At 42.0% G+C, this 23,896-nt stretch overlaps 3 protein-coding genes across 7 annotated transcripts; 2 read left to right on the top strand and 1 right to left on the bottom strand.

The window, feature by feature from the left end:
- Positions 1 to 5,968: 5,968 nt before the first annotated feature.
- Positions 5,969 to 8,678, top strand: LOC147154053 (L-rhamnose-binding lectin CSL3-like). Of its 2 annotated transcripts, none has more exons than XM_086040271.1 (9): positions 5,969 to 6,027; positions 6,107 to 6,142; positions 6,210 to 6,263; positions 6,347 to 6,485; positions 6,571 to 6,686; positions 8,009 to 8,059; positions 8,174 to 8,297; positions 8,375 to 8,498; positions 8,572 to 8,678. In XM_086040271.1, the coding sequence occupies exons 1-9, from the start codon at positions 5,997 to 5,999 to the stop codon at positions 8,578 to 8,580; spliced, it is 684 nt and encodes a 227-aa protein (XP_085896397.1). In that variant the 5' UTR covers positions 5,969 to 5,996; the 3' UTR covers positions 8,581 to 8,678. The 2 variants fall into 2 exon arrangements, with proteins under 2 accessions (XP_085896397.1, XP_085896400.1); XM_086040274.1 differs by having other exon boundaries at positions 5,989 to 6,027; positions 6,213 to 6,263.
- A 574-nt stretch (positions 8,679 to 9,252) lies between these two features.
- inha (inhibin subunit alpha) lies at positions 9,253 to 9,888 on the top strand. The gene has a single exon (XM_086045777.1). It carries the CDS (start codon positions 9,253 to 9,255, stop codon positions 9,886 to 9,888), a length of 636 nt encoding a protein of 211 aa, XP_085901903.1.
- Positions 9,889 to 13,174: 3,286 nt separating this feature from the next.
- On the bottom strand, positions 13,175 to 23,891 carry LOC147154051 (gap junction gamma-1 protein-like). Of its 4 annotated transcripts, XM_086040267.1 has the most exons (6): positions 23,703 to 23,891; positions 18,605 to 18,874; positions 18,285 to 18,504; positions 15,732 to 15,969; positions 15,304 to 15,644; positions 13,175 to 14,230 (listed from the first exon to the last, which is right to left on the bottom strand). In XM_086040267.1, the coding sequence occupies exons 2-6, from the start codon at positions 18,842 to 18,844 to the stop codon at positions 14,217 to 14,219; spliced, it is 1,053 nt and encodes a 350-aa protein (XP_085896393.1). In that variant the 5' UTR covers positions 18,845 to 18,874; positions 23,703 to 23,891; the 3' UTR covers positions 13,175 to 14,216. The 4 variants fall into 4 exon arrangements, with proteins under 4 accessions (XP_085896393.1, XP_085896367.1, XP_085896385.1 ...); XM_086040241.1 differs by having other exon boundaries at positions 15,304 to 15,969; XM_086040259.1 differs by having other exon boundaries at positions 15,319 to 15,969.
- Positions 23,892 to 23,896: the final 5 nt, after the last annotated feature.

Here is a 23,896-nt window from a genome sequence, read left to right as displayed (position 1 = left end):
TCGTTCCAAGGGGGAAACCACTGATGACGTTAAAAGAGCATAAGTGATCGTCTTAATTGAGCAAAAAGAAATAAATAAAAACATCTGACTAATTCCCAAGACTTTTGGCAAAATATTCTATGGCCTGATGAGTTGAATGTAGAGCTTTTTGGAAGGTATGTGTCTCATTACCTCTGCCGTGAATGTAACAATAAAAAAAAAATAAAAAAAATCACTCTTCTTTTTTTTTTTTTTTTCATTTTCCATCACTTTTAGTTTCATGCTATGTTTTAGTTTTAATTGTAGTTCCTGTTAACTTTGTAGTTTGTTATTTTCTATTTTTGTTTTTTTTTTTCTCTTGAGCCCTTGGGATAAGTCAATATTGACACATAATCTTCCAAAATACATAGCAGTATGATAACTTGATATAAGTGAAAGCCACCTAGGGGCATGCACTTCTATTAATCCATTTGTTAAAATGAATCCCTATAAAATTTGACAAAGTGGGGGGGTTTTTTCAATTTTTTTTTTTTTTTTGGTGGGGGGTCGTGTATAAAAAGAACTAATTGTACATTGCAACTTTTTAATTGTGCACCTAAAGTACAAAAGAAACACATCCAAACATGGGGTTGAATTTCCCAGACCTTCACTCTGGCCAAATGTCTGCAACTTCGACCAGTATCTGCCTGGCCACGGTGTCATTTCCTGTCCTGGCTTCTCAATTCCATTTCTCTGATTCTGAATCTAGGGTTCCATCCCTATGCACTTTTCCTATTGACATAGAAGTGCAAAATGAATAACAGTTGATAGTAGAATTGCGCTGCAAGTTACTGTATGTGAAATGTCTTCCTGACACAGGCAAAGCTGTTTGGTGGCCTGATGGAAAGTCCATTCACAACTGCATAAATCAGAACACATGCAGAAAAAAATGTCACTGTTTAATCAATTTTCCCTATATCTAGTGCAGTGTTTGTAGTCAAATTGTGTAAACTACAGTGGATTACAAAATCAAATATACTTTCCGAAAATAAATTCTCTATTCTGTTTTAGGAATACTTCAGTGGTGAGACTTTAAGCAGGTAAACATGTGATGGGTGAAGGTGGAATAACATTCACTATTCAATACGAATCATTTTCGAATGATTTGGTCGGCTTATTCTTGTGAACGGGTCAATTTGACCCTGAACAGAAGAAGTGAATCATCTCCAATGGTCATTTTATGCCGCAAAGTCTGATTATTCAACATGACAATAAATACAGTTTTATCTTGACCCAGATCATCCAAACTTCTCGAAATGTTTCATATTTGATGATAGCCAAGGGCTGAAGACATCTACGAACTTATTTTTCATCGTAGTCGTAGCGCCACCTAGTGGTTGTAGGAAATACATGTTTATTTCTTTGATGTTTTTATCCTAGCAGGTTAACCGGGTCCACCTCATCTTTGCTCGGAACAGTGTTTACGACTTCCTAATATAAAAATACAAAATTTGTGATTTTTCGCAAAAAGCTGTTGCCATGGCAACACGCAGTTCACCCAAAAAAACAACGCTCATTTTGAGGGTCTGAACATGCTCGAAATCTCACGAAACTTTGCACATACATCAGGCCTGGCGAAATCATCAAGCTTTTTAATTTTTTTTGTGCAATTTGTAAAAAATGGCTCACTAGCGCCCCCTAGAAATTTTTTAACAATTCAGCCCCGGTTGACGTTTCTTTGAGATCTACAAAAAATTGGTGGTCTATGTAACAGTTCAAGGCCTACAAAAAAAGTCTCTCGGAGCCATATGCTAAACCAAACAGGAAGTCGGCCATTTTGAATTAAGTTTAAAGTATGAATTTGCTCTGATTACAATAGCTGCTGGAACTTGACCCACATGATAATTTCTTCTGAAAAACTACTGACATTTGATAGAAGTTAAATCTTATTTTTCATCATAGTGGTAGCGCCACTTACTGGCTAAAGGAAGTACATGTTTATTTCTTTGATGTTTTTATCCTAGCAGGTTAACCGGGTCCACCTCATCTTTGCTCGGAACAGTGTTTACGACTTCCTAATATAAAAATACAAAATTTGTGATTTTTCGCAAAAAGCTGTTGCCATGGCAACACGCAGTTCACCCAAAAAAACAACGCTCATTTTGAGGGTCTGAACATGCTCGAAATCTCACGAAACTTTGCACATACATCAGGCCTGGCGAAATCATCAAGCTTTTTAATTTTTTTTGTGCAATTTGTAAAAAATGGCTCACTAGCGCCCCCTAGAAATTTTTTAACAATTCAGCCCCGGTTGACGTTTCTTTGAGATCTACAAAAAATTGGTGGTCTATGTAACAGTTCAAGGCCTACAAAAAAAGTCTCTCGGAGCCATATGCTAAACCAAACAGGAAGTCGGCCATTTTGAATTAAGTTTAAAGTATGAATTTGCTCTGATTACAATAGCTGCTGGAACTTGACCCACATGATAATTTCTTCTGAAAAACTACTGACATTTGATAGAAGTTAAATCTTATTTTTCATCATAGTGGTAGCGCCACTTACTGGCTAAAGGAAGTACATGTTTATTTCTTTGATGTTTTTATCCTAGCAGGTTAACCGGGTCCACCTCATCTTTGCTCGGAACAGTGTTTACGACTTCCTAATATAAAAATACAAAATTTGTGATTTTTCGCAAAAAGCTGTTGCCATGGCAACACGCAGTTCACCCAAAAAAACAACGCTCATTTTGAGGGTCTGAACATGCTCGAAATCTCACGAAACTTTGCACATACATCAGGCCTGGCGAAATCATCAAGCTTTTTAATTTTTTTTGTGCAATTTGTAAAAAATGGCTCACTAGCGCCCCCTAGAAATTTTTTAACAATTCAGCCCCGGTTGACGTTTCTTTGAGATCTACAAAAAATTGGTGGTCTATGTAACAGTTCAAGGCCTACAAAAAAAGTCTCTCGGAGCCATATGCTAAACCAAACAGGAAGTCGGCCATTTTGAATTAAGTTTAAAGTATGAATTTGCTCTGATTACAATAGCTGCTGGAACTTGACCCACATGATAATTTCTTCTGAAAAACTACTGACATTTGATAGAAGTTAAATCTTATTTTTCATCATAGTGGTAGCGCCACTTACTGGCTAAAGGAAGTACATGTTTATTTCTTTGATGTTTTTATCCTAGCAGGTTAACCGGGTCCACCTCATCTTTGCTCGGAACAGTGTTTACGACTTCCTAATATAAAAATACAAAATTTGTGATTTTTCGCAAAAAGCTGTTGCCATGGCAACACGCAGTTCACCCAAAAAAACAACGCTCATTTTGAGGGTCTGAACATGCTCGAAATCTCACGAAACTTTGCACATACATCAGGCCTGGCGAAATCATCAAGCTTTTTAATTTTTTTTGTGCAATTTGTAAAAAATGGCTCACTAGCGCCCCCTAGAAATTTTTTAACAATTCAGCCCCGGTTGACGTTTCTTTGAGATCTACAAAAAATTGGTGGTCTATGTAACAGTTCAAGGCCTACAAAAAAAGTCTCTCGGAGCCATATGCTAAACCAAACAGGAAGTCGGCCATTTTGAATTAAGTTTAAAGTATGAATTTGCTCTGATTACAATAGCTGCTGGAACTTGACCCACATGATAATTTCTTCTGAAAAACTACTGACATTTGATAGAAGTTAAATCTTATTTTTCATCATAGTGGTAGCGCCACTTACTGGCTAAAGGAAGTACATGTTTATTTCTTTGATGTTTTTATCCTAGCAGGTTAACCGGGTCCACCTCATCTTTGCTCGGAACAGTGTTTACGACTTCCTAATATAAAAATACAAAATTTGTGATTTTTCGCAAAAAGCTGTTGCCATGGCAACACGCAGTTCACCCAAAAAAACAACGCTCATTTTGAGGGTCTGAACATGCTCGAAATCTCACGAAACTTTGCACATACATCAGGCCTGGCGAAATCATCAAGCTTTTTAATTTTTTTTGTGCAATTTGTAAAAAATGGCTCACTAGCGCCCCCTAGAAATTTTTTAACAATTCAGCCCCGGTTGACGTTTCTTTGAGATCTACAAAAAATTGGTGGTCTATGTAACAGTTCAAGGCCTACAAAAAAAGTCTCTCGGAGCCATATGCTAAACCAAACAGGAAGTCGGCCATTTTGAATTAAGTTTAAAGTATGAATTTGCTCTGATTACAATAGCTGCTGGAACTTGACCCACATGATAATTTCTTCTGAAAAACTACTGACATTTGATAGAAGTTAAATCTTATTTTTCATCATAGTGGTAGCGCCACTTACTGGCTAAAGGAAGTACATGTTTTATTCTTTGATCTTTTTCTCCTCGCAGGTTAACTAGGTCGACCTCAGAATTGCTCGGAGGACTCTGTAGACCTTCCTGATGATAAAATACGATATTTGTAATTTTTCGTTGAAAGCTGTCACCATGGCAACGGGCAATTCGCAAATAAAACTACGCTGATTTTGACGGTCTAAACATGCATCAAATCTCACGAAACTTTGCATACACATTGGGCCTGGTGAAATCATCTTTTTTTTTTGTTGTTTTACGTTGCAAATCTTTTTAAAAAATGTCTCGCTAGCTCCCCCTAGAATTAAAAAAAAAAAATCAGCCCTAGTGGTATGTTTCACCTATGTCTACGAAAAGTTTGTGATATATCTAACAGGTCAAGACCTACAAAAAAGTCTCTTGGAGCCATGTGCAAAACCTAACAGGAAGTCTGCCATTTTGAATTGACTTTACAAATCGGCATCACATTGACTTTAAAAGCAGCTGTAATGTGATCCACATGATCATATCAAAATTTCACACATTTGATGAGAGTCTATACCTGAAGACATCTGCGAACTAACTTTTCATCGTAGTGGGAGCGCCACCTACTGGCTAAATGAAGTACATGTTTTATTCTTTCATGTTTTTCTCCTGGCAGGTTAGCCAGATATTTGCTCAGAAGAGTGTTTACACCCTTTATGATGTTAAAACACGAAGTTTGAGATTTTTTGCAAAAATCTGTTGCCATGGTAACGCCCAGTTTGCCAATAACACAATGCTGATTTGGAGAATGTAAACATGCACGAAAACTCATGAAACATTGCACACATAGAAGGCCTGGTAAATGAATCAATAATCAATTATTCAATTGTGCAATCTTTAAAAGATGGCTTTCTACCGCCCCCTCGAATATTCTTTAAAAGTGGCCCCGGTTGTACGCTTCACCTACATCTACGAAAATTTGGTAGTATATGAAACAGGAAGAGACCTCCAAAAAAACCTCTTGCAGCCATATGCTAAACCTAAAAGGAAGTCCGCCATTTTGAATTTAGTTTAAAGTTTGGACTCACCTTGACTACAAAAGATGCTGTAACTTAATTCACATGATAATTTCGATTATTCAGTTCCGATGTGCGAGCATCCCGACGTGTCGATACCCCAACGTTGCCAGGGCTGCGAGGGCCCTTTATAGCTGCTTGCTGCTCTAGTTTGAATTGTTTCTGTCTGCTACAGGGTCTGAGATTAATTAATGAATTAAAGATTCATTATTTTGTAGGTGTTGAATTTCTGGGAAAACTTCAGGTTTTCAATGGTTATTCCAAAGACGACCTTTGGTTTTGGGGAGCTGTCCAGCCAGGCGCTTGAGGCTTTAATGGGTTAAAATCCAGGTTGAATCGAAGTCATTTTATGAAAGAAAGTAATTTTTAATTTTAAGAAGTCATTTGTCTCTTAGGGGTCTGCTCAAAATGGACTGAATGCTCCTCACTATGAGGGAAATTTTGGCTACACGTTTTTGCATAAAACTGAAAACGTGGATTTTCCTAAATCAACAATGACACCCTTTTTTGTGCGAGAGGTAAGTTCAATATTTGCCGTTCAAGTTTTTACATTATTTGCGTTCCACCTTTTCTGTCTACGACTTTGAACACGCTTGCATATGGTAAATAGGAGATAGCATATAAATATGCAGCCAGTCAAAGTAGTCGAGCCAACTCTCACTTCAACCGGCAAGATGTTCTTCACCAAGTTGACTGCCGTTTCTTGTGAGTACTCTGGCAAGCGCAGGCAAGCCATATTCCATGTCCTTCAAATGTCAATGCATGTATTTCCCCTATCCTGTAGTTGTGGTTGCTGCATGGTGTCACACAGCGGTCGCAGGTAACGCTTTGCACAGAAACCTCAACAATGACATAACATCCTGCATCTAACTCAAGTGTCCATTCAGCAGAGCTTTTGTTCGACGTGGCGTGCCCAGGAGTCAACCCTGTGCTCAAGTGTCGTACGTAGCCGGCGCTCACACTGCCGGTGCCGCTCGGCGCTCCGGCAATTTGTCTGTTGAGATGTGTCCTTTGTGGCTTTCAGCGGATGGATTCAGAATCGCAGTCTCGGATGTAGACCACGGTTTGAAGGAGAATGCGGACTGCTCTGCTCGCCACCGGCCTGGCCGAGTCTCGAGTCAGGACGGCTTTCATCCACTCATCTATGGTTGGGTGAAGTCTATGTGAGTCATTTTGGTCTATTTGGGGAAACACAAACGAACCTTTGCTGCAAAAGGCTTCAACTGATAATGACACCTACTCCTACAGCTGTGATGGCGAACAGCGGTGCCGCCTGCCAAAGCCAGACGTCAATATGTTCATAAATAATTGGTCACCTGACACCTTCATCCAAGTCAGCTACACTTGTGAACCAGAAGTTGAAGGTACAAGTCTTTCGCTGCCTATAGAGAGCTGCCGCTGCTAGGAAGCAAGGTCACAAACTATGCACATTGTGGCCCTGTCGTCCGTTTTGGAGCGACTCGCAGCGTATTCTGAAGTCATTCATTATACAATACAAGACACTTTTACTTCGACGGCGCCTTTGACAACAGCTGCAGCAAAGCACTTTACATCTAACGTAAAATGACAAGAATTCAAAAACAAACACTGTGAAAGCAGTCAATTAAAATACAAATTGATGATACCAACACATGTACAGCAAAACAGCAGAAAACAACACAACAATGTCAGTCTCAAGTTGGGTCGAAAGCCAAAGAATAGAAATGTGTCTTCAAACGAGGTTTAAAAATGGACAGGGAGGGGACTTGCCTAACATTTAACGGAAGGTCATTCCAGAGGTTAGGACCGGCAACGGAAAAGGCGCCATCCCCTCAAAGGCCCCACTTGGTCCTTGGCACCTCCAGTAGCATCTGCTCCACTGACCCGAGGCACGGCCAGGTGCGTAGGGTTGGAGGAGCTCAGAGAGGTAAACCGGAAAGAGGCCCTTGAAATATTTGAAAACAAATAGAAGTATCTTAAAACGAACTCTACAATGTACTGGGAGCCAGTGAGGGGAGGCCACAATTGGCGCTATATGCTCCGTCTTCCGAGCTCCAGTTAAGAGGCGAGCAGCAGCGCTTTGGACCAGCTGGAGAGGCTTGAGGGAGGACTGGCTGACTCCAAAATGAAGTGTGTTGAAGTAATCCAGCTGAGACGTAACGAAGGCATGGATTGCCGTTTCTAAATGCTGTTGAGAAAGGAGGGGCTGCCTGTGAGGAAAAACGCTGGATTTAACAACAGCATTGATTGATAGTCAGTGTCCAAATTAAAACCCAAGTTTGAGACTATTGGATGTAGCTAAGACGTCAGGGGGCCCAGGTCAAAGAAGGGCCACTGGGACCAAACACCATTACCTTCTGTTTTCCTTTTGTTGAAATTTAAGAAACTCACTGACATCCAAGCTTTCATTTCCTCTAGACAGGACAAAAGTGGTCTTAAGGAGAAGGCATCCTTCTGACTGTCACCCGCGTAGCAGTGGAAGGAAATACCATGTTTTTGTAGGATGGAACTCTAGGGGCAGCAAATACAATATGAACACAAAATAGAACCCTGCGGAACACCATGCGACAGGCTAGCAGAAATGAAAAGTAAAGAGTAATCAATGTGGCACTTGCATCCTTCAGTTTTTCTGTCGGCGGCCGTCGAAAGAAAAAATCTGGACAGCCCTGCTGATAAGTCTCATTAAAACTGGCAAATGCTTCCACAGGCGTGATGACAAAGGTCTTGTGCGAAGAACAAACCGACACCATCACATGTGGTGAGTGAGAGCATTGTTTTTGTCACTTGCCCTCGGAAAGCCAAAGGTTTTTGTTTGAAATGCGGAAGCTGCTGCTGTGTTATGTCCAGCTTGAGCTTTCCATGTCCTCCTCAGAGAGCGGATTCCTGACGATCCTGCGTGCAACGTATGGCCGGCGAGATGAGAATATCTGCACGGCAACGCCCTCAATCATGACTTTCTGTGACAGCGCCTCGGCTTTCGGAAGAGTGGAGCATCTGTAAGTGTCCTCCCGTACAAACGGCGTCAAAGGCTTGCAATTCTTTCGTTTGAACCGCGATTGAAATGCCTTCACAGGTGTTACCAAGATGGGCCGACTGTCTCGTGCACCCTGACGGCAAACAATGAAAACCTGGGAGAGGCAACTCCGTGCGATACACTTCCAAAGTATCTCACCGTGGATTATGCTTGCGTCGAGATAGTAAGCGGATTGACGATTCCGCTTGCACGCCTGTGCCAGTTGGCGTCTCTAATTTGCCATTTTTCTTTGATAGATTGTGTAGGCACCCACCAGAGGTCAGAGTGGAGCGGCGGCCAATCGACGACTCGACCAGCAAACAAAAATAGATGTAGAAGGTTAATAAATGGATTGCTCAGCTGATGAGTGCGGGGTTGTCTTTTTGAGAAAATCAATAATGCGCCGCCGTTGTTACGTGGCCAACGTGCACAGAAAGGTGCCTGCAGACCATCCCTGTAAAGCCAGCAATGACGAGCAGGGGGCAACTCGGAACAACCGCACACCGCTGAGTTGATAAAACCGCGTAGAGCTTCTTCCCTGAATTAGGAGTCGATTAGTGAGTCATTAGGAGATGGCTTAAAGAGGGACGCAAGGGAGTGCAGACCACGTACTGTCTGTCCATCCTGGAAGACAACCGAGGACAACTCCAAACGCGATGATATGTGCCGATTTTTTACGATTTCAGGTCTCTCCGCGTTTTTTAAAGATGTGAAAAATCGTATGATTGTTGTCAGTCCACTTTGGCAAACATCTGGCCTGCCCGCTGAGCCAGCCAAGTAGTCACAATGTTTGTGCAGAAATGCGTCAAGGCCACGTGGAGGCAAACGTGACGACTCCCAGTGGCTAAATGTGTGTTGTGGGAGACAATACTGGCGTGGTGACATCAAAGCGTCCAAAACCAACAAGTTCTGCAGGACGCACTGATAAGCATGCATCTATGGGCGTTTGCATGTGTGTTAACGCAGTCATTTGCCACGGTCAAAGCTCATGGCAGCACATCGCGCATTTATACACTCCGCATGTGGGAGATGCTCTGTCCAAGAGAAACCCGGATGGATGGACAACTTACGTCCTGGACCTGAAGCCGTTGTCCCGTGCCTTTCAAGGCCCTTTCCTGCTCCGAGTGCACTGTACAAACTGTCAGCGTCACAATGAGGAAGCAGATAAGATTTCTTTTCTTCACCTGCACGCTCAACCAGGGCCGGCCCGCTCACCACACGGTCCACGCCCCATCCCATGGTCCCCTTTGGCCATCCACTCGCTTCAACGGCCCTGGCGGGAGAGACCGCAGCACGAAGACGGCGGCCGAGCTGAAATCCAGGTCAGCTTCCAAGAACTGGGCTGGGAGAATTGGGTCATTCACTCCAAGGTGCTGACTTTGTACTGCTGCCATGGGAACTGCTTGGTCTCGAATCAAACGAGCAGCATTCTTGGGATCACGCGGTGTTGCGCTCCTCTTCCCGGAAGCATGAGGTCACTGCGCGTCATCACCACATCTGATGGCGGCTACTCCTTTAAGCATGACATTTTGCCCGATATCATTCCGGAAGAATGTACATTTTTGCACGTTTAAACGGGCAAGTTACCCATAGCATGTTACTGTAGATAGCCTCCTGGGCTGGCAACCGTATTTACACTCGGTACTAGGTCTGCTCGATTAAGCGATTTTGAACCGAGACCGAATTTTTACTGGATAAAACGATGTTAAAAACGTTCAAATCGGCACGCTCGATTTTTTTTTATTTTTAGTGTATCTAAGCCACCGTAGTTTCCTCTGCATTTCCGCTTCCGCCGAGCGCGCAGTCCGGTAAAACTACAACAACACCCCGGCGATACCGGCGATTCTGCTATTTGCTCGGGCAAGTGAGCGTTTGGTTAATAAATCGGGCAAAAATAAATCTGTAGTGTAGTGTGTGCCCCGCATGTACAATACAACCCGTGAGCAAGTAACTCAACGTCTTTTTTTTCTCCTCTACAACGGACCTCTGGTCCAGCCGGACTATGCATCCGTACTTAGGCTTGACAGTGCATTGTGTTATTGAGTGACAGTTTTGCACTAATCATTGATTTATGTTGAAGTAAGACCAGGGAGAAAGGTGAAAGGCTAGTCGCTAGCTGGTTGGCAAAATGACTTGCTGACAGACTGTTTGGTTTACAGACTTGACTGTCTACCTTCTCTCATGTTGATGATTTCGTTTCAGATGGGATATGCACTTTCTTCTTTCATTATTGGTTTAATTAAGAACAGATCTGAAATCTACTGTGTAAGTAAAATGCTGTTAATCCTTGTTCTGTGAGTATTAAGTTAAATTGACTGGCATTTTGAATTCAAAGAAAGAAAAAAAATTAAGTTTAAAAATAAAAGACATTCAAAATACTTCATTTTTCATTATTTTTTATTTTACAAAGAAATCATAATCGTAAAATCGGGTTTGAGAGAAAATAATCGGGTTTTTCTTGTTAGGCAAAATCGATCAGCCCTACTCAGTACTGTATACAACACACATACAGCCGTATGCACGCGCACACGCAGCATATCACATGTAGTTTCGGCAAACATCCACAGCATTTAATGCCTTTCTTTTTTTAAAGCTTTCTCAGACGCAGCAGTTGTGACAAGCTGCGCACAGTATAATTTGTTATGTTAGTTCTTGAAAGATAACTTCATATGTTGCACACATGGGTTTAATTAACAAGGGAGTCAAAATGGTTTTTGTCGTGGGCCACATGTAGTTACGGTTTTCCTTGGAGGGCCGTTATGACTGTGAAACAACATAAATATTTCATTATACAGTATACACAAAAAAATTGATGCATATGTCATTTTAAAGTCAGATGTCAAGACTAATGGTTCTGTTAACTGTAAAAAGGGGTTTGGTTAAAAGAAAAAAAAAAAGGCTGCAATATATGACCATTTTTATTTATGACCTATGACAATTTGAAGTTTTTGGTAGCTTTTATTAAGAATCATGTCATTCGATGGGCAACATTTGCAACAATGTGGCTGGCTAGTTCGGACGCCCAGGCCAGAGTTTGACATCTGTGGTTTGGTACATGTTTTTTTTCTTACTGTTGTGCTTCTATTCCTTTTTGTAAATTGTAAATACTGTAATAATTTCTGTTATGCTAAATCAATGTGGCACCACCCTCCATTAGTGATTTACAGTTCGTCATCGTTTTTAACATTGTCTTTAATTTATGTTTTTGTATTTTTTTTTTTCCTTTAAATTAGGTTGTCGTTTAAAATAGCAAAATGAAAAATCTTACAGATTTATGTTATGAGTGGTGCCTCTGACCAATCAGCTTTGAATCAGATATCCCCCCGACCTTCTTCCTGTACGTTAGTCTTTCTTTCCTTCATTTTGTTTTTTTGTTTGCATTTTTGTGTAGTTTTTTTGTTGTTGTTGATTTGCTTAGGTATTTTTTGTTTTTTAATATGCTTTTTTGTCTTCATTTGCTTTTAGGTTTTTGATGTTTTGTTTAGCTATTTGTTTTTGCTCTTTCATTTTCTGTTGTGGTAGGTTTTTCAATTTTGTTTTCATTTTTTAGTTTTTGCGTTCTTCAATTTGCTGTTGTGTTTAGCTGTTGTTGCCACATCAAATGTGGAGGACACAGCAGCAAGTCAAACCCGCTCCAGGTGGCATCTACAGTACTCACACATTCACAAGAGCAGCTCTTTTAATGCTGCAGCTTCCACTTTCTCCTCTGACTTAAATGCATAACTGGCATTTTGTTTAAACTTTGACCAGCTTGCTGACATAGCTTACCTGTTTTAATGGGTTTCATCGTGATGGTTGGATGAAATTAGAGTGGCCATTGTGGTTGTTGCGACATCGCCTGCCGTTGAATTGCAAGCCTTGTGCGCTGCCTTTATCTTTTCCCTGATTTCAACATAAAAAGAACCCTTGAACCCAAATGTAATCATCTTTGATGTTTTTTTTTCCCCCCCCATGATACTCACTTCATTAACAGGCCTCACAGCATTCATTGTTTTATGCCAACCTGAAGGCCATTTGCTCTGGTCCCATGATCACTGGAAGAAACATTATGCCACTACGAAGGTCCTCAATGATTGAATGCTGATCGGCAAAAGTAAATAGTGTTATGGTAATAGTGGACAAAATACATTTTAATGACTGGCTTTCATTCACTGCCAGACATGTTCAGACCCTCTTTTACCTTAACGTTAGAAAAAATTAAAAAATGTATATAAATACATTTCTGAGATTGAATGGCTGGACTGTGAATAGAGAAGTAAATGTGTCAGTGGCAGTGAATGAATTAAAAACAATCGCTCCACTTCACAGGTACGGACCCATGAAAGCATTCATGGACTCCAATGTTCATGAGTCTAAACTATTTGTTTGGCTATTCTTACATGACTCTAGTAATGAAAGTTCTAATAAAACATCTTGTGAATAGTCTTTAGACTGTTGAGATTGCTTTAATTTATGGTGATAAAATCGAAAATGTCAATTTTGGAAGTGTGAAAAGATTTTTTTTTTTTTTTAACATGCAGATTTGCTCAGTCATCACTTCAGTTTCTGTTCCAATTGATTCAATGCAATAGTTTTTTTTTTTTTTTTTTGTGTCATTTAGCTTTTGCAAGTGAGCCACGACTGTGATTGAACCATTTGGGTAAGGTTCTTTTCTACGAGTGACCAAGGTCCATGAAAGCACGTTGGTTTAGGACACTGTCAAATAACTGACTACACCCTGACCTCAACCCTATTTAACTCTTAGTGTTATAGCAAATGTTCAGTTCCATTTGTCAACAGTAGATGGCATTGAAACTCATGTTATGGAGATTTTTTTTTTTTTTTTTTCCTTTTGTAAGCCCACAATAAAAACAGAACAACTTTCTGTTCAAATATATTTACTCTCAGGAAAAATATATATCTACAACTAGAAAAGAAACAAAACATTGTTTGAAACTGTTTTTGGAATGTACCGTGAAACAGAACAAACACTTGGAATGAGATGCAACATTTTGTAGGCGCCATCTTTTCGAGCCAGACGCACACAAAAAAAAAAAGCAAAGGAGAAGCTCTAAGAACATGTTGACCTGCACAGGACTCCAAATCAAAGTGACTCCAGCGTGAGGTTGGGAGGGTAAGCATCCGTGTTGGAGCATGAACACGGGCCGCGTGTGTCAGGGATGGAAAAGTATGTCTCACCCAAAAGGAATGTATTTCAGCAGGATGGAGTTGGCGCCGCTCATCACCACACAGCACTCAATGAGGTTTAGCCAATAAGCAAAAAAAAAAAAAACATTAAAAAAAAAACACAGGCACTGTTTTCCGAACCGTCTGCAATGACGAATGTGAATCATTTGTACCATTCCGGGAAGAAAAACTCAATGAAGAAAAAAAAGTTATGGTAAATAAAAATATGGATGAAATGTATTGAGAACAGTTTTTGGTGCAGAAAGAATTCAAGCATTTTCCAGTTCAACATCTAGGCCCAGTGAAAGAAATACCGGTATATGATAAATCTTGGAAAAACAACAACACTGAGCACTGCATGGTCCAGAAAAAAAAAAAAAAAAAAAACTACTCAAGCTAGCCTCAACAAACCTTACAAAAGACTACATTTGTGAGAAGGAGAAAAAGAACCAGGTCAGCCGAGGTGGCAGAAATGGACAGGGATTTCAGGGCCAAATAAGTGAGCTTGCGAGAGCGATAGGCTGCCTTGGGCTTTTGGTTCAAAATGAACTGACAACGTAACAGCCATTAAAAGTGAATCAGCCCCCCCCCCCCGCAACAGACGTAATACTGAAAGGAGCATCATTTTTCTTTCACGCATACACAAACATCCTCTCATCTGATTTTCCAGTTGCGCCCTACCCAATGTGATAAAGCTGGTAGGAATGACAAGACAGAAGACAGCCAGAAAGCAGGTTCAGGCACGTATTCCTGGAAGGGGAGACAAAAAGAAAAACACACAAATTAAAATTCCTCTGTATTGTCAATCTTCATACATTTTTGAAAATAGCATGCAGACTCAGCAAAAACAAGAATGTGTGTTTAAAGCAGTGAAGTAAAGTGACAACCGTGTCATCTAAATGACCCAAAAAAAAACAAGCATATAAAACAATGTTTTAAAAAAAATAATAATAATAAGTCGTCCCCGGTCTCAAACACTGTAGGCATGTCCGCCGAGTGTACCGAACCCACAGCCCAGATAAAAATGGATGCCACTTTGTCTTGCAACTTATGTGAACACATCCCTACATGTTTCAGTTGCAAGAATATGTTTTAACCCATTAAAGCCTGAAGCCCCACGTGAGACATCTCTCTAAAGCCTACGGTCGTCTTTGGAGTCACCCTTGAAAACCGGACTTTTTCCCCACCTACAAAATAATTCATATCTCGGCCCCTGTAGCCGATAGAAACCTAATTCCAAAAGAATCAGAGCTTGGACATGTGGATTTCACACAGGCCCAAGTTTAATCACCTTTACTCTTTCAATCGAAAATGCTAGTGAACCACTATTTTTAATTGAAAAAAAAAAAAAAAAAAAAATCGAGTGGTAATTACCATGCTGTATTCTCTTACAAAGACGTTGAAATTGTCATTGTCTACGAACATATATCTTAACCACACATCACGTTTAGCTGGTTTCATGGCTTTAAAAGTCCGCAAGCAGGGGGGTTCAATTATGACCAAAATACAACTTTGACATTCACCAAAAAAGATATGGAAACACAAAGTTGCAAATAAATGGAGATTCAGTTTTTAAAAATGACTGAAGTGGGAAATGGTCACTAATCACATCCGTTACTGGCGGACGGTTATTCTGTCACCGGTGGACGCCCGTTTTACTGACGTTTACGGGGGGGGACCGTCGGACGATTACAATCCAGTTTGTCACAAAAAATGACGGGCGGGTTCCCCGGCCGCTGACGGGTGACTAACGACGGACCAGCGAAATTTGAGTAAAATGGCCGCCTCCGCTAACATGTCAAGTAAATGTGGTTCGCAAATACCTTTTTGGCTCGCACCTTCCTGCTTCTCTTGAGCAAAATTGAGGCGGTTCTGCTCGGCTGGCGTTTGCGCCACAGTGTGGACCTCGGGGCTGCTGCTGCGTGAGTGACTTCCCTCCTCCGTGTGGTAGGCCAGGTCCAAGTGCTGCTGCGCCAGCTTCAAGTGCCGGCGCAAGCGCTCCAGGTCGCGGGCCGAGTTGCCGAAACTGTCCAAGCCAGAGTCCCGCGTCGGCGAGATCCCGAGATCCCCTTTGACTCCTTTTTTCACAGCAGCGTGATAGCCTGGTGGCGCCGTGGCTATGGCATGCAGGGAAGAGGGCGCCTGCGATCGGAGGTTGGCCCGCCTGCGGAAGGTGTCGCGGATAGTGCCGATGCCCAAGTGCATGATTTCGAAGATGGTGAGAATCAGGCAGAGGAAAGACACCACGTACATGACCAGCAGGAAGATGGTCTTTTCAGTGGGCCGAGACACGAAGCAGTCCACCGTGTGCGGGCAGGGTGAGCGAGTGCAAACGTAGAAGGGGATAACCTCAAAGCCATACAGGATGAACTGGCCGCAAAGGAAGCCGACTTCGAAGGCCGAGCGCCACAGGAGCTGGCATATGTAGACTTTCATCAGGCCGTCTCGCAGGATCCGCCGCCGTCCGTCATGCTTTTTCTCCTGCGACCCTTGAAAAGTGACAAGTGCTTATTAGACCTCAAAGGGCCCGATTGACTCAATTTTTGCCCATGAAGAAAAAAAAAAAAAAAAAAACGGACTTGCTCAAACAAACTACCATAACAAACGTGACATTATTATTATTCATATCAACTTAACGGACTTGCTCAAACAAATTAACATAACAAACGTGACATTATTATTCATATCAACTTAGCAGCAAGTTGCATTCACATAAAGTTAATTCATGTAAAGTAAACCTGTTCAGTTGTGTGCATTTGCCCTACTTAACATGTTACATTTTGCCATGTGTAAAAACTAAGGTGGCTCAAGGCAATCGCTTTCCACGTGAATTTCTAATGATCACTACCAATTCGGGTTTAGTGAACCCAGGATTGCTTATGCCCAACAGGCAAAATTTGCCGCATAGTTCATTTTGCGCATTCTGAGAGAAAATGATACAAATAGATGAATTTAGCTTGCACAATTATGTGATAAATCAAATCCAAGGCGAATTGCAATGGCTGATTTGGCCACATCTGAAAGGCAGGTGCAAAGAAAAATATTTCAGCATAGAGCGTATTCAGCAAGGCAATTCTGAACTGTTGCCAACAGCAGCCACATTCTACTAGAGTGAGTAAACACGCAATTTACTATTTTCTTAAGGCGCGATGCTTCCGAATCTGACTCGGACACAACCATGGCAAAAAACAAAAAAAAACAAAAATGGCAGTTGGCCACTCATCCCTGCACATTGGACAATTTATCCTTGCGATGTGAACTGTGCAATCCTCTATTTCGTACTGAGGCTCCTCATACAATTTGTTGTATCCTATCACTTTTTTTTAAATCCATAAAAAGATGGAATGTCAGTCAAGACAGACACAGGTTGCGACAGAAATGACATAGGCGAGAATAAAGATGAAAAAAAGGATATATTGAAAGGTAAAACCACAAAACCAGTGTCCGAGTCTTTTGTGAGGCAGAAGAGCAAGCAGTGGTGAAAAGTAATCAAGTAGTACTACTTCACTACTGTAACTAAAGCATATTTTTGGGCATCTGAGTATTTTTCTGATTGTGATTTGAAAAAAATTGCTATACTTTCTAGTCCTTTGTCAAAGTAGTCAATGATGATGGGGGGGTCATTTAACTGCCCTGAGGTCCCTTAGCATATTTTCCTCAGTTCACGTTAGCAAAGCTATAGGAAAAAGTTGCTCTGATAGCATGAAAGCCTGAGCCCATGCTACCTTAACTTAAAGAAATACATCCAAATATTGTATATAACTGACAGTGGGCCAACATTTTTCTGTTACTTTTCTTCTGAAGAGCCTGTACAACAGTTGAATAAGTACTTCATTTACACAAGTATCTGTGAACAAATACTTCTTTTACACAAGTATCTGTGAACAAATACTTATTTTACACAAGTACCTGTACTGTCTACTCTGTCAAGTGTGTGTGTACTTTTGCCACCTCTGTGAAGAAGCGACAGTCAGAGTGCTGCCATGCACTTTATCCTGAGCTCAGGAATGTTTTTTCAAACCTTGAAAAGCTAACAATGAAATTCAAGCATCTAAGAATTCCAAGCAGCTCTTGAGAAGCCTCAAAAAAGGCAAGTCTCGAAATTTGCACAATCCGTGTACATTGCTATGTGGTTAAATGAGACACGCCGCTGTTAATGATCATACATTTATTTGATTTTAATATACACTATGGCATTCCACATCTAACTAAGCTACACAATATGGAACTACTGTCTAATTTCTTCCATTCAAATTAATTTTGAGGTTATTTGAGACAAGGGCGAGAAGATGCTTTTTGATTCTTCTGGACGTCTTTGATTTATTGAGTACTGCCTTTTCCGTCCCTTAAAGCGGAAGTCAACCCAAACATATTTTTTTCAAGAATATGTTCCCAGCAGGCCCTCTAGTTGAAACACGGCATTCTGATTAATTTTGCGTTTGCGGAATATAAATTAAGCAGCAAAGTGCACTTGCTTTTAGCCTTCTCTGGGGGCGGCCATTTTGTCTTCTGACGACTGAAAACGACATTACAACTGCTCACAACGACCAATCACGGCTGACCTGTTTTCTGAATCTGAGCCGTGATTGGTTGCTACCTGAGCCCTGTCATTTTCAGTCGACAGGACAAAATGGCCGCCCCCAGAGATGGCTAAAACGAGTGGATTAACGCTTTAGTCCACAAACGCAATATTTATCAGAATGCCCCGTTTCAACTAGTGGGCTTGCATAGAACATATTCTTGCGTTGACTTCCCCTTTAAGACCGACCGACCGACCGACGACCGACTGACAATGACAGCTTACTTTTTTCCTCCTTGTCTGGTTTCTCTTGTTCGATCTCCTCCGCCACCATGGGGTCTTCTTCTCCATTGTCCTCAGCCTCCTCGTAGTCCCGAACGGCGCCACGGTTGATGATGGGCATCCTCTTCTTGCGTCGCGGCCGGTAGTCCGAGTCTTCCATGCGGGCGATCTTGTGCATGGCGAATCCCAGGTACATAATGGTCGGGGTGGTGATCATAATGACCTGGAGCAGACGTTGATTCACTTAAGTCACACACACACACACACACACACACACACTGTATGCTAGATGCGAATACTTGGACGCAAAGAGCAAAGCTCACCTGAAAGATCCAGAAACGGACGTGCGAGAGCGGCGCAAAGGCGTCGTAGCACACGTTCTCACAACCCGGCTGCTGCGTGTTGCAGACAAATTTGCTCTGCTCATCGTAGTAGATGGTCTCCCCGCCGACTGCCGTCAGGACGATGCGGAAGATGATGAGCACCGTCAGCCAGATCTTCCCCACAAAGGTGGAGTGGTTGGAAATCTCGTCCAGCAGACGCGTCAGGAAACTCCAACTCATGGTGTCGAAGTGACCGAGGAGCTAAACAGGCTTTTGTTTGGGGAGAAAACCACAATTGAATGAGCAACCACCTCCACGCAGCCTGAAGCTACGCTTGTGATTCAAAGCATCTTTTAAAAGGACTTTTTAAAACTTTATTTTACAGACTGGCTTTCATGTGATATTGCCTGCCCTTGTTTAAAAATGGATTTCGTTTTGTATTCTTTCTTTATTCATTTCACCATCCTGCCTCTTGGTTGAAGGTTTGTTGTGTTGCCTGGTTTTTTTTGCCCAGTGACAGTTGCTGTACATGTTTGCTGGTGATTGCATCTCATTTTGCTTTTCATGCTTTCTTTCAAAGCACTTTGTCGTCAACACGGAGAGTGCCGAGCAGCATTCTTGCAACTTCCTGTCATTAATTCAATAGTACCTTGAGTAGTTTAGTTTCTGGGTTCTGATATTCCCCACAAAGTATAAGAGGTGTTTGAGGGTCAGAGGAATCCATCAGGATTCGTTTGTCAACGCGCATTTAATAATTCAGTCTTTTCTTGTCATTCACCCATTTTCTAGGGAAAAATTCCAAATATCCGGGCATTTCTGGTAATGCCCACGATGCAACGCGCCTTAGTTGGTGAAAACAACCCGCCGTATTGTATTGCTTTTGCCTGTGACTAGCATATAAAGCTCGCAGAAAATCATGCCTGGGATTTGTTGTGCGGTTGGATCGTCCAACCATAACATGATGGAAACTGAAATATCATTCCATATCACTGTCGTAGGACAGGCCATAGGGATTCAAGCGACACGTTTTAGAGCAGCTCGAATGTCTTTATTTGCTTCCCTTCATTTCTCACAAGATACCACATAGCCACTTCCTGTTAAGCCTTTCACAATAAAACAGCATGTACTTAAAACGCCTTACCCCACAATTACTGTGCGGACAATGAACAACGGAGAAAGTGGGTAAAAGGAGTGACGAGAGTGGGACTGCACCTTTCGGAATGGAAGCTAACCAAGACCGCAGTGCTGTGCTGTGCTGTGGTGAGCATTTCAGTGGCAAGACTCGTTCTCGAGTGTGACCAAAAAAAAAAAGCACTTTTGGCTCTGCAGATAGATTGTTAGAGTTGTCAAGTGACATTTCATCACATTTTGAAATCAAAATAATCCCCAACAACACAAAATTCAATGCTTTTCATTTCAGGGTTTGTTTTCACCGACTTGACCGCCATCTTGACTTGTGACGTCATTTTGACGTAAACTCGTAATTGTCCGTACCGCCCATCCTTAAGGGACGCAGGCGAGCTGGAGCCTTTGGTCGAGAAGTACGACCGGACTTGTCAATCAATCAGCATTTAAGGAAAATTCCGAGCATTCACTGAAAATGCATTTTTTTGAAATGCCAAAGTTCGGAAGAAAATCCCCACAAGCACAGTGAGAACGTGCAAACCCTGCACACAAAGTCTTCAAACCAACCTCAGAACTGTGAGGTGGATATGCTAACCACTCGTCCACTGTGCCACTTTCTTGTCATCATTACCAGGTAGAAATGTGACAAAATAGGGGGAATAGCCTATGGATGTCCCCAGAACAGGGATGGTTAGTTTTATGGTGAATCATCAGACATTCGGGCACAGGCGTGGGAACTTGGAAGTCATTCTGTCTACACAGTCACAACAGTCATGGCGGGTCATAGTAGCTGTCGTTGAACTTCATTTATTCCTTCACTGTTGAGTGTCGTCACATTGCCTGCCAGTCTATATCACAAGTACACACAAACAAGGAGTTGTGCATCGACAACTATTATCCAAAAGTAAAAAATGTTTGCAATCACCCCCCCCCCCCACGTGTTAACCGTGATTGTTGACTTTCCAAGACGTGAGCTCATTGTAATGGGCCCCAAAAGCCGTTTTTTGCCCATGGTTTAAATTGTGTATTGCTATAAACATAAGAAATATGAACCAAATCCACGTAACCAGCTTCTGCACGCAAACAACATCTGTGCAATGCACACATGACCACACACTAGTTGAACATGAAACAGAAAACTACTCTCATGGTGTCAGTAAAAACTGAACATTGAACATGTTTTTCTTCAGGCAAAATGAGGACATGACATGCATTATCTTTGTCAGAGAAATTCCAATCATCCTCGGGGAGGATCTCACCGCATGCAAGCCTGCCAACCATGGGATGGTTTTTTTCAATAACCACAATGTACACACTCAATGTACACATGGACTAAAAATGCAGAAACATTTTCCCTCTTCAAGTGTTAAGGATACATGTCGTTCTGGTTTTATATATTTTCACCTACCACTTGCACTGGGATTACTAAGAGACTAAAGATTGAAGTATAAGAACACAAATAGAAATATTGACCAAAGCACTAGGAGGATTTTTTTTAGTTGATGGTTAAGTTACGGGGTTTTTTACAGTATATGGCCTTTCACATTACAAGCATTAGCTGGTGGAATTTTTGTTAGATGAAATGAATATGGCTTGGTTTGACATTTTAGTGTTTAAATACAGTTTACATTGTTGAATTGTTTTTGGGTTAATGTGTCGATCAGTTTTAAAGTAAAGTTGAAGTAGGGGTGACAAACACGTTGAAGCAAGCATACTGGGCGTCTTATTTGGTTATACACCAGTGAGAAGAGGACCTAAGGAAAAAGCATGTTTTAAAAAGTTGAAATGCGTTTAAAGTACATTTAAGTTGTAAAACTAAAAACATGGTCTGGCCTGGAACATATCCCTCACGATACACGGGGATTCACTGCAGTTTAGAGCGGTACACTTTTTCCCCCAAAAGAAGGATCAGGGTGTGACAAAAGGAAGCAACAGCAGCAAGTCGCAAGCCGCAAATACAGCTGCGGGGTGACATCTGTTTTCACCCTGCAATTAGGCTACAAGACACTACCTTTAAAATCAGAGCACAGCAGAGAAAAAGACAAGTTGAGGGAGCACTTTTAGAGCTGCAGTGTGAGGGGTGTTATCATGTGCTCAGAGCAGATGTGCACAGAGGCGACTGTCCCTTTAAACGCCACTTCACTACTCTGATGGGATTCGCAGCCGTGGCCGAAAGGCAGGCAAATTAAAGGCTGCTGAATCCAGTTTCTGTTTGACCACTAATGCTCTCAAAAAGACTTCAATTTCACATCAAATGTCTCTACGTTGGCAGTGCAGAGGAAAACAAATCACAATCCTAAGACGTGGCAAATACAGTAGCCTACGTCAGTGCCTCATGTGCAAAACGTCCGTCCGTTTGGAACGCATTTCAAAGTCATCGCAAAGTGCTGCGGAGAGTTTAAAACAGTTTTAAAACTAAACTAAACAAAGTTTAAGTAAAAGGTTGGCAGGTAACAGTTAAAAAAAATAGCAACACACTGAGTAAAATGTAACCCTTGTATGGCGTTCGGGGCTGTGGGACCCACATTCAGTTTTTTATCAAATGAAAAATGACCCAATGCATATCTGAAACTTTCGCCTCATGGTGATAACACACTGTTCTGGGATTTTCTTTTTTTTTTTTTAATTACATTTTATTTTCAAAAAGGGAGTAGCACATTAAGTCAAAAATGTGATCGACAGTAACAAAGGCAAAGGGCAAATATTAATGTTTGCTGTTCATATGACTTGCAATTGCGATGTACCGGTAGTAAACATCTGTTGAGTATTTTAACAGAAAATTAATTGATTGTGTTGTTTTGAAAACAGAAAACTTCAGCAGGTCCACCAGACCCATCAACACTGGCTGAGTAACAAAAATAAAAACATCATACAAAGGTTTAAAGCTAAAATGCATTTTTTAGGTAAGTATTGAGGTCCTTTTTGGAGGTCTCCAAACTTTGAGGAGCCCCCATGGACTCCAGGACAGGCTTTTTCTGGGGATTTAGAAAAAAAAAAAAAAAAAAAGAGGAAAAAAAGTGTCCATGTTGAGCCGGATGAAGGGCCCGCCGGCTAATTGTCTGAAACTCAAACAGTAATTTCAGGGGGAAGGAACTGAGGAGTCTCGTCTAAATCTTGATTGACTAAAGAATTCAACGAAGTGCAGTGCTGTACTTTTGTCATGGCAAATCAAGGTGCAAGCAGTGCCGTTCCAGCGAGTAGATGTTTGCTTCGGTCCTGGTTAACACACGAGATATTAAATAGTTGCTGCTCCTATAGACAGGACACAAAGTCTAAACGCATCTACATGTGTTTAACAAAGTCAAATAGTCGGCAGCTGACCAAAGAAAGGCACAAACATCCACCGTCGCATATACGGCGAAGGATTTGGGCTGGGAGGGGGTTGTCTGGTCTGGAAAGTGTGTGCAAAGGATCCGGACAAAGCGGAGGCGTTTTAACATTCCTGGCTAACCCAAAGCAGAGAGCTGGATTTTAGGGTTCAAGGAGCTGACACGGAGGCCGCGCAGCGCGCACACACACACCAGCGCGCGCGCGCTCGCGCACACCAGGCGCCGCAAGAGTCGGCCAAGCCACAGTCAAGCTATGCACCCTTCAAAGAACAAGACGACGAAAATGAGCAGAAATGTGGAGAAGCACGCCGAGGCAATCGTTGGGTTCACTGCGCTCTGCCGGGTTTTGGTGGCAAACTAAACATGGCTACGGCGTGTTCCAAGAAAGCGTGTGAGGAGGCACACATCTCCCCTCTGCCGTACGTGTGAGCATTACAGTCGGTAGGGAAAAAGTACACTTTATTAAACGGTTTGCTCACTTACCGTCTCCACCAGTCAAACGTCGCTACGACAGACAAGGGCACGTTTAAAAGTTCACTTTCTGCATGGCCAACACAGAAGCTCCAGTCGCGCACTTGAGAGGAAAGCAGCCGAGCGCTCCAAACAAAGTTCCAGTGCCTCCAAACACAAACACAAGCACCCACCTTGTGCGCGCTCCAAGCGGCTTAATTGCGCCACCAGGTTTTCCTAATTAGCGTGCGTGGCTGCCGTCAGTCTGAGTCCATTCAGCCCACCGTGACCCCCGCGCGCCGGGGTGCTCCAAACAAAAGTGTTGGCTTCCGTGGGCTCCTGACTCGTCTTCCTCCTCCTCTTCGTCGTCGTGCCGCGTAAGTGGCCC

Source organism: Filicampus tigris, chromosome 1, assembly GCF_054856515.1.
Source record: "Filicampus tigris isolate MCC_2025a chromosome 1, RoL_Ftig_1.0, whole genome shotgun sequence".
Taxonomy (NCBI): Eukaryota; Metazoa; Chordata; class Actinopteri; order Syngnathiformes; family Syngnathidae; genus Filicampus; species Filicampus tigris.
Note: the sequence above shows the minus strand (reverse complement) of the source record. Positions and strands in the feature narration are given on the sequence as shown.

Excerpts from the sequence above, each read along its gene's own strand:
- LOC147154051 (XM_086040241.1), bottom strand. The coding sequence starts at position 18,844 with ATGAGTTGGAGTTTCCTGACGCGTCTGCTGGACGAGATTTCCAACCAC. Across the intron at positions 18,505-18,604 it reads TCCGTTTCTGGATCTTTCAG|GTCATTATGATCACCACCCC; the intron begins GTGAGCTTTGCT and ends CGTCTGCTCCAG. Across the intron at positions 15,970-18,284 it reads ACCAGACAAGGAGGAAAAAA|GGTCGCAGGAGAAAAAGCAT; the intron begins GTAAGCTGTCAT and ends TCACTTTTCAAG.
- inha (XM_086045777.1), top strand. The coding sequence starts at position 9,253 with ATGGGCGTTTGCATGTGTGTTAACGCAGTCATTTGCCACGGTCAAAGC.
- LOC147154053 (XM_086040271.1), top strand. The coding sequence starts at position 5,997 with ATGTTCTTCACCAAGTTGACTGCCGTTTCTT. Across the intron at positions 6,264-6,346 it reads CAACCCTGTGCTCAAGTGTC|CGGATGGATTCAGAATCGCA; the intron begins GTACGTAGCCGG and ends TGTGGCTTTCAG. Across the intron at positions 8,298-8,374 it reads TTCGGAAGAGTGGAGCATCT|GTGTTACCAAGATGGGCCGA; the intron begins GTAAGTGTCCTC and ends ATGCCTTCACAG.